The following is a 10,542-nucleotide window of genomic DNA, read 5'->3' as shown; positions in this document are numbered from 1 at the left end:
GTGAACTAATTCTGCTGCAGCTACACGTTTAGCACAATCATTAAGTGCACTGCTTTTCACTTTAACATTCAGTTCTTCACACCTAATGCATGTGTCTACACTGGGCCTACCAAATCTCAAACAGAAATCGTTATTGAAATATCTGTGACACATTGTCAGGATATTTTACAAGAAACACTTCATGCGTAGCTTTCACTGTTTAAGTAGAAAATATCTGTTTTTGCCATAGAAGGTTTGCTTAGTTGGAAATGATGCAATATGTGCATGAATAGAAGCAAGTGTATCAGCAGTTTTTGTGTTCCCTGGTTTGCTTTTTCCACTTTGGTCTTTAGGAGACTTGCCAAGAAGCAGCAACTTGCACAATATCTTCACCCTGGATTCAGTAACACAATAAACACTGAGGTAGGCTTTCTTAAACACCTCTATCTGCTTGTGAATATGTAACATAATACTGCTCTAGTACGAGACTCGTCTTTCCTTCCTCTTAGTCTTTTTATGGCAATACTTTCAGTTTGTCCCTGTAAGAACACATCTTTTTTGTTCTTAGTGTCAAAATCAATCATGCAATTAACTGCTTCTAACAATGCATTTTAGGAAATCAAGTTGAGACATTGTTTCCTGCATCTGAAATATGACAATTTTTTATAAACAAGAGTCTGCAATACTAGTAATTACCAATCACAGTAAGCTACAATGATGAGTACAACAATATTGTGAAACAAAATTAAATCCAAGTTGCTTACCCGCAAGCAGGTCCCATTTGTCTAGCTGAAACTAACTTCCCCAAATGATTTAAGTGCTCCAAACCTTTAACCTTAGCACACTTTATTGTAGTTCTCCTGTATTCTGCATCCCTTTTCATTCCTTTCCTTTTTTGGTCATCATTTTCTTTAGTTTCAACACCAATACATAAAGGACTGCTGTTAGACACGATTTTCGTTTTCAACTAACACACTGCAGGCCTACCACACAAACAAAAGTAATATAGACATTTTGCCAACTTAAGGCTATACATGAATCTGTTAATAATTATCATTACCTGACAAGCAAAATAACTTAAGTCCTTGACTAAGCCTGTTTTGCCAGTAAACATGAATGTTGTTACTAGGAATAATGTACATTAGTTAAGGACTAAAGTCTCTTTGGTATTGGTGCGTGTTAGGTATTAGAACATTGCTGTGCCCATACCTCAAAACCATGAAAATATGGACCAAAATCATTTTGCAAATTCACGATTCATTCATAGATATCTTGTTCATTTTGGATATGAACCTGAAAGTTGATTTTAGGCCTCACCCTGTTTGTCACATGTGAAATGGAGTATTGTCAACCCTACTCCTGGATTCCAAAACAAGAATCAGCATCATGTAATCACATGGTGATCTGCCCCTATGATAATCCCCTCCACAATCCTTTCAATTAGTTACCAGCAGTCTCTCCCTTTATTTCATTTTGTTCTTTATTAGACTTATCTTTGTAGACAAGCTCCTGTAACACTTTTCAAAGCATAATAGTGTAATTTCTCCCTTCCCATTGCCCATGTTTTCCATCTGTACAGAGCTATGCTTCAAGAAGTGTTTCATAAATATTTTGTTCCCAGGTTTATAATTTTGAATATTAGTAATTTACTTTTTATTGTGACAAGTGCACTTGTCTTACAATTCTTAACGTGTTCCTTCAGCTCATCTACTTCCTGTATACCAAAAATTTCTCCAAAATGTCAAAGTGCAATCACATAGAGCTTAAAAATAGTATTTGATTCCATTTTTATAAGAAACCTTAAAGTACTTAACATTTTCCTTGTGATCACACAACCCATTGGTAATTTGTGGTTTGCGAGTAACTTGTTCATAATCAAACTTTTGCATATCGAAAGACATATGGAAGGCTCTGGATTTCACACTTTTGTTGTTGATACTGATCTTTCAGTTGGTATCATTACATAGCTGTAGCTACAGTTCAGTTTTCAATCTGTGAGTAGTTTTGTTTGTGGTTTGCCTTTTCTTTTTTGTACATGTAGTTTTTACAACACCAAGGAGTACATGATTTAAGTACTTTCTGCAGGATTCAATTTACACTTTTCATGTCAGTGACTTGGAAATTTATTATTGGTCACAGTACAGACAAGCCTCCATAATAACTGCCCACTGGAGTTCCTTACCATAAGAATTCTATTCCAGTGGCTGTTATGGTAGCAGTTAAACCCATATCTAGAGACCTGGGGCATCCTGCTCATCTTATATGTTGTCTTGGTTATACTAAGAATGAAATGTCATTCAACCACCTCACATGATCTAGTGTTCCTGAGAATGTATTTGTTGGGATGAAAACAAATTTATTATTTCATTCAATAATGGCCATAAGGGCGGATTACAGGTCGTGGAAAGGTTCAACATTATTCATGATAACACCAACAAAGGTCTTCAGCTTCTGAACAAATTGTAAGCATTACTCAGTATGCAACTGAATTCAATACAAGGAAAGCAAGGACAACAAGACTATGATTCTGTTTAACCTGCCAGACATTTATGAGAAAAATATTTGATTTTCATGACTAATCACACTTCCTGGGATTTGATAAATTCAGTGTTACTTCTATATCTCTCAAACCACTAATAACATTCAGATTTTCAGGACTGCTATAAAAATAGTTACAAGATGCCACTGAACTAGAACAGAACCATGACTAAATGGTTTATTCTCTGAAACTTATTCACATGAAATTTTCCCCAATTAAAAATTTCTCAAGGATAAAAATTCATTAATATACTAACAAAAAATGAACAGTCTAGTTCAATGAGTTCAAACACACTATAAATAGTTGTCAAATTTCAGCTTATGTGTAAAGCTTCAGAGTAAAAGCTACATAAAGGTAGTAAATTCAACAATGGCAAGATATGGCATGCCAATTCCCATCTAAGCTCACTGGAACTAACAACCAAATCCATGGAGAAAGCCAGGGCAAATGCATCAACAGTGATGGAACTTTTATTTAAAGCACTCATTATCAACAGGAAATAAACTAGTTCTGGGTGAGAAAACTCTTGTGTCCATGTGTTGTCAGCCCATAAAATGCTCTGCGTGTGTGTGTGGTGGGGGCATTGACTGCATATTCATGTTTCACTTCTGTACAACACTACAGCCAAGTATATAATGGAAAACTGGGTAATATGTAGTTACAAACTGCAAGGCCAGCAAATAAACATGGTTGCACACATACTCCATTTTTTCAATAGGCTCATATCTTGTTCTGGGTCATTGATGCTGGCACTATTAATTTCTGCTGAACAACTCATTTCAAGAAAACTGATCTGGATAAATTGGGAACCTAATGCCATGAAGCTACCACCTATTGCTGGACAAAGTCTTGATATTGGTAACAGGACTTGGAAGCAAGTGCAATTATAGGGTGTAATGTTAAATGTAGTCCAAACCAGCCTTACCCCAAATTCTTAGTAATTAAGCCCATGAAAATTTCTTTGAACTTACTTTAGTCGGTTTTTCAAACAAAACTGACAAGGTTGAGAAAACTGCTAATCCCACATATACATGCTAGTAAAGTTCACTATAACTTTAGAAATATGGACTACATTAATTGCATTTAATGCTTTAGACCAATTTTAATTTAAGCCTACAATATGAAAAAGTGCTCTTGTGGGATAGCAATTTTCCACCAAAACCTTCCCTTCAATGAGTCATTCTATAAAATCTTATCTCTACATAGGATTTGAAGTAAAGATTTTGTAAACTGTCCAGTTATTCAACACTACATGCATATCTCAACCTCTGGCCATGCCAAATCAGGCTGCAGTATTAAATCTTACATTATGTAAATTCAGCAATATGTATACTCAGTATACCTACCTCTGAAGATAACTTTTCCTCTACATGCCTAACCCTGCATCTCAAAATTTTGTCTGGGAAAAAGACAACAGCACACTTGCTACTGGTCATGTGCAGTGCTTATTTCATATGTTACTATTCTCCCCCCCCCCCCAAATTCAAGTCAAGTCAACTTGATCAATCTAACCATCTGATTTTAACCACTGAAGCTTAAGCTGTGAAACTGCTTCACTCCCTTGAAAATGAGCACCCCAAACAATTTCAGGACAGACATGCTTTGTCTTTTGTATAGTTGTTTCACCACCAGGCCATGAGAATTGTGGTTGCTGGCAGCCTCATGTTAAAACCTTTTCCCAAAGGAAAAACATGCTATTGAAGTCTACACTGCTATAGCTTTTTAAAGCACAAGCAGCAAACCTTTTGCAGTACTTTTCATCATTTCTAATCAGTTCTCCCACCAAATAAATTGCATCACTAATCTGTTTGAGAGCTCCATTCTGATAAGTATTAACCTTGTCTCTTCTTAAATTCCCTTGCACTTTTATTTATTGCTTTGGGTGATTTTCGAACAATCCATTACAGCCTCCCTTTCTTACCATCCAACTATTAAGCCCAAGTCTGCTTATTCTCCCCATATTTTAATCACAACTTCTTGCTAGAAGCTGTATCCATAAGAAAATGCCACTAGAAGCATGACCTTTTGCTGCTTCTTAGAGAAGTTTCATCACACTACCAATTTACTTTGTTTTTTGCAGCCTACCAATATTCTGAGTTTACATGTGTAGACTGTCCCAGTAGCCAAAAAGACTTATTTACAAATCCTTTAACCCACAGTTTTTAAATGTATATACTTCAGTTACACAAGCATTAAGACTATTCCCAAGTTCTGCAACTTAGCTTTATTCCACTTATATCCACACATGAAGTGAGTATAAAGTTCACTGATTGCAATACGAGCATTCTGTGAATGTTTGGGAAATTAACCCCCATGCATTTTTATCAAGCATAATAGGAATATTATATAGTACTTATTGGAGAATGTATTTTGTTCAATAAATAGCAACATATTGTACATTGTCTAATTAACAGAAGTACAAATTTTATAGACAATCCACTCAAAAACCAGAAGCAGAACACACTGCTGTCACATTAGATTGTTATCCACCTTATTAGATTATATTTTAAAAATATTTTTTTGCTTAAGTACCAATTGTCATGTCAATAAAACAAGAGTTCAGTACATACTAATGCTTTATTCCAAACTGCTGAAAAATAAGCCAAACTGTCAACATGTAAACCACATACTATTTTGGAGAAAAATATGAAAGTAAAAAGATCATAAAGATTCAAAATACATATGCATATACTCGAGCTCAGACAAACTCCTCGTCTACATCTAGTTAGATCTCCACAAGACCATAAGAACTACAAGAAAAACTTAAATGCCTTAATTCTAACATCTACTACACAAGTCACAGTTTAGACCACAAACTACACAATGTCACTTAAATAGAACTACACACAAATTGTGCTTTAACAATTAGTGAAATTACATGTTCTAGAGAACTTGTATGCACTTCAGCAAGACCATTTTACAAAACACCCTAAATGGACACAAAATATAGTGGCTTCTTCACTTGCAGCAATACATTAACTTCAGCCACTACAGCTTTAAATGAAGTGCACAGTAAAATGTCTTCAAACTTGGCAGTGTTATAAGGGTTTATGTTCAACATTAGGACAGTCAAAACCAGCTGGTAATGTAATTTGCCAGGGTTGGAATGTGGCACTTCCACAATGCCATCATGCTTCATTTAAGCACGTTCACCACGGATGCGCCGAGCAAGCTGAATATCTTTAGGCATAATGGTCACACGTTTTGCATGGATGGCACAAAGGTTTGTATCTTCAAAGAGACCCACCAGGTAGGCTTCACTTGCTTCCTGTAAACAGATTAAAGTATGTTTATGTTCATCTCATGTTAATATTTTTACAACACAAATTAAAGCAACTCCAATTTTGATTAATAATTGTATTAAGTTACAACCAGACTACCATCTTATTGCTACTGGTAATTCCCTCAGTTGCACAACTTGGCAATACTTTATGTAAGTCAAGAACTTACGTGAAACCATTTCACATTATATCCACCATGAACAAAAATGCAATATTTATGAAAAGTAATGCAAGATTCAGAGTACAGTTACAGTTCACTGCAGTATGACTGGCTGTGATATTTTGTTCATGACATTCCATAGCTCCTCACATGTATATGTATGAAACACTTGCCCACTGTAGGACAGTGATTCCTCAACATTTACTTCATAACAGCACTTGCATCATGAGAAACAGGTTGAATGTGACAAGAACAGTTATGGCACAGCCCCAAAATATTCTGCACAACAGTGACTACTTGTCAAGCTCGCTCAGTAGTACTCCAGTATTACCATATATTGCACTAACACTTGTGGCCATACACAACCCAACCAAATTTGTGGAAAGCTTACTATGACAAGTGGGATTTGTGGAAAGCTTAATAATTCTTAAGACTTGCTTTTCAGAAAACTCTGAATACCTTTTTCTAACGTACCCTTTACATAATGTCACTTCCAACTCACTGGTTTTAGTTAATTTTATCATCTACAATGCCACCTACACAACTATTGAATGAATCTTACCTTGCACGAAATGTTTCGATTTCCCTATCTAATCCAGAATAGAAAATGAAACTGCAATGAAAAGTGTAAAGCAAATACCCAACACACACAAGTACATATGTACCATTTGATCACACAGACTAACTGCTAGTAGGTTGTTCTAATTCAAGATAATTCGACTGGTTCCAACAATGGCATCACTAGTCAATATACTTTTTGCCCTTATCACTAGCAAAAAGTGAAATTCACACTATATATATCCCACCACACACACACACACACACACACACACACACACACACACACACACACACACACACAACCTCCCAGCTACCAAATTTCTAGACACTTCCAAAACCCATGTCCAGTTCATATACAAGACAGGCAATATTACAGCCGATCACTTATTTTCACCGATGCCAAAAGTCAAGTTACGGCAATTATTCTTATCAGTTACTTCAAAAACCACTATAGCAATTAGAATTTGTAACAGGACTGCAACCAACATTGTGACAAGACTTAAATAACCCCACAATCTAATAGGGACAAATCAGAGAAAGCATTTCCACATTACATTTAACAGAATGCCTGCAGATATGCTATAAGCTTAACTTATTTACCAGTCGCCCGAGTAAAGCTGGTTAAAATTACGAAAATTTTACAAGTCTTATGTTAAACACAGATGAACATCTAATTGATTCACATGAGTGGCAATTTTACAAACCGGGATTTCAACTTCCAAAGCAAATACTAGACAATCACAGCTGGCACCAACAATGCATACCTGAAGAGCTCCAATTGCAGCGCTCTGAAAGCGCAAGTCCGTCTTGAAATCCTGAGCAATTTCTCTCACCAAACGCTGGAATGGCAATTTGCGGATCAGCAACTCAGTTGACTTCTGATAACGTCTGATTTCTCGCAATGCCACAGTTCCAGGCCTGCGAAAAACATTATCTACTAAACTAAAAGTAAGACACCACGCAGTTTTATCATAGCAACACATGTACTCTACACTAGCGAATGTGTATTGAAGACTAACATACTTCTAGAAATTACTCCATACATGAAAAGCACTTAGTTGTAATCCAATGTCCAAAAGAAAAACAGGGACGATCTCCCGCCAAAAACCACCTCTACAACCTGTCACGAACCGACCTCTTCCGTCGTAGGAAAGGAGCAGGAACTGTTTCATATGCAGCAAATAGGACCTTAGAAGCACTTTTAGATTCTAAATACGTAGATGTCAACTGTACTGTCAAAATGAAAATTTCTTCGAATGACGGTGAACAAAAATTTCTAGGAATGATTTCGTCATTTACAACATGGCATCCTACAAAATCAAAGGTGCACCCACAAAATGGCCGACTATGGACAATACAATTCTCAAGAAACAGAACTATTTAAAAGGTTGTGAACCCAAGTAAACAACTACATATGTCAATGTGACGTCCAACTTTAGTTTGACGCAAAATTCCTACAGTCCAATAAATTAAAGTTTCATATACACTACGTTCAGCACAAAGTTAATTCGGTTCTAATTGCAAATACGACTCCATACTCAAGTGTCAGAACGAGATGAATAAACACCAAAAAACGTAACCGTGACCATTCCTTTGCAGTTCCATATAACTACTTTATTAAACAAAAGTAAAATGATTGCTAATGATGCTATTATTTCCACACCCCATAACACCAACTCGCGCAACAACTGGACTGTCACATTCTAGAACACTCCCACATCCTCATTGCACTTGCAAAAGTGGAAATTGAAATTATATGGTCTGTATCGCATACCTGTAACGATGAGGTTTCTTCACACCTCCAGTTGAAGGTGCACTTTTACGAGCTGCTTTTGTCGCCAACTGCTTCCTTGGCGCTTTTCCACCAGTAGACTTACGCGCGGTTTGCTTCGTACGTGCCATTTTCTACTGCAAAATTTATCACATTAATGCTATTAACAAGCCAACTGTGAATTCCATTTAATACGGAAAAACGAATTATGTCGCAAAATGGAAAACAATGGCGTCAGTTGATAAATAATACAAGTTGTAAATACATCACGATTTCACACTATTCAAATAGTATAAGCACTACCGATGTCCAGATCCACTTTACATAACGTGAAAAACGCCAAGAATTGAACACTACACACAATATTAAGTCATACCTATTCTCTCAACACCAGCACCAATATCCAACACTCACGACTAACGAACACACACTACTTACTCAGCAAGACTAACCGACGCTATGGGAACGATGACGTCTTATTGGATAGCGTCATCTCGAGGTCTGTCCGCTATTGGTCAAAATAAGGCACATCGTCATTGGTTGGGCCCCTCCAAAGGACGAACTGTTATTGGTCAGAATAACGTTGTTCTTGATTGGTCAAATCGAAGTTACTGTAAAGCGTGGGACTTCAAATTTGTGTCGGAAATAACTGGTTTTTATTTAGCGTTTGTGACTAATAACAGTAACGTTCTTCATCAGTCAGTGAATTACCATAGTTTGCACTTGACTGCATGTATTAAATGCGGTGTGTAAAAGAGGCTTTTTAAATTTACTATTTGGATGATACTTCCCATCAAAATAAAGATGCCTATTTTGCAAGAAAAAGTAACTTTTTCACGCCACTTTTTTGAACTGAATATCTAGACTACAATATAACAATTTATCAAGTACAAATACATAATCATGTCACGAATTCCGTGTTGACAACGCCATATAATCGGCACATGTTTTACGCACGCTGTTCCGATACATATTCGCTCTTTGTGTAAGACATCCATAACATTTAAAATAACTACTGTACATTATTGGCTTTAACGATATTTCAAAATTGCAGTAGTGGAAAATTTTATTTTAAATATTTTATATCACCTATGTTACGTAGTGAGAATCATTGGCTGTATGGTCCTCAGGCCAAAAATGAAAATAAATAAATAAAAATAGTGGGAACACTTATTAGGCGACTATAATATGGTCGGACTATTAGCTAGGACAGTTGAGACTAAAAATTGTCCCGGGTAATATTGTATTGTTTTCTGAACTTATAGTGTTTAAGTATGTGCAGAATTAAAATACCAGTCATGGATATTTTGCTGTAATTAAAATGATGTGTTTAACCACAACAATAATGAAAACCTTGTAGTGGGCCTGTATTTAATTAAAGTAACTAGATTGTCAGCATATTGTTACAGTTTTAGGTCCACACACAAAGAATGAATCCCGCCAAGAAATTAATTTTCTAACGTACATCATTTTTCTCGCTCAAATAACCTATATCTATCATAACTGATATCGACATCATGTCTCCTTTATAGATAGCATATGGGTTACTTCGGTCTCGTAAACTGACATACGGCCGGGAGAGTGGTATGCTGACCACATGCCCCTTCATATACGCATCCACCGACGCCTGTTTTTTGAGGATGACATGGATGCCGGTCCTCCCGTTGAGCGTTACAAGGCCTTTTTGAACGGAGTTTAGCTTTATATGGGTTATTTGTTTTTCTAACTGCCTGTTATGAATCCTCAATCCGAAAACATTTGGAAACTATATCCATATCTCCAGTTATGCTCATTAAATGACCATGAAGAGTGTGATGCAGAGTACATTTTATTGTGCCGTGTATTAAGGTTTCTGCTAATTCTGTTGACAAGTTAAATGTGGAAGAATGTTTTCTTGTCTCTGTGTATTTAGTTTGTACTCTTTAACTGTATATTTACCATACAACCACAGTGGGGTCAAACCTTACAGGGCTGTAGAATATTCATAGTTACTGCCCGAAAGCCAATGCCTGGAATCATAACATTTTTCAGAATTTCTGTTACACTGCCCAACAAGTCTGATTATTCATGCTGTTCTTTCTGTAGTCTATGCTCAATGACCACCCCTCCCCTGTTCCTCCAATATTTTATGGATTTTAAGCAATAACTTTCCTATATGATTGTATTTTCCTTAATAGAAATCAGGGTGGAACTGAATCAAAAGCTTTTTTGTTAGTATAGAACTACTGAAACCCTCTGGGTATCTCTATCC

The 10,542-nt window shown here is 36.3% G+C and overlaps 1 protein-coding gene across 2 annotated transcripts; it reads right to left on the bottom strand.

Moving 5' to 3' along the window:
* Window positions 1-5,076: 5,076 nt before the first annotated feature.
* LOC126162369 (histone H3.3A) lies at window positions 5,077-8,789 on the bottom strand. Of its 2 annotated transcripts, none has more exons than XM_049918822.1 (4): window positions 8,668-8,789; window positions 8,295-8,428; window positions 7,285-7,438; window positions 5,077-5,786 (listed from the first exon to the last, which is right to left on the bottom strand). In XM_049918822.1, the coding sequence occupies exons 2-4, from the start codon at window positions 8,420-8,422 to the stop codon at window positions 5,658-5,660; spliced, it is 411 nt and encodes a 136-aa protein (XP_049774779.1). In that variant the 5' UTR covers window positions 8,423-8,428; window positions 8,668-8,789; the 3' UTR covers window positions 5,077-5,657. The 2 variants fall into 2 exon arrangements, with proteins under 2 accessions (XP_049774779.1, XP_049774780.1); XM_049918823.1 differs by having other exon boundaries at window positions 8,295-8,425; window positions 8,668-8,753.
* Window positions 8,790-10,542: the final 1,753 nt, after the last annotated feature.

The sequence above is a fragment of the Schistocerca cancellata genome, chromosome 2, assembly GCF_023864275.1.
Source record: "Schistocerca cancellata isolate TAMUIC-IGC-003103 chromosome 2, iqSchCanc2.1, whole genome shotgun sequence".
NCBI lineage: Eukaryota > Metazoa > Arthropoda > Insecta > Orthoptera > Acrididae > Schistocerca > Schistocerca cancellata.
Note: the sequence above shows the minus strand (reverse complement) of the source record. Positions and strands in the feature narration are given on the sequence as shown.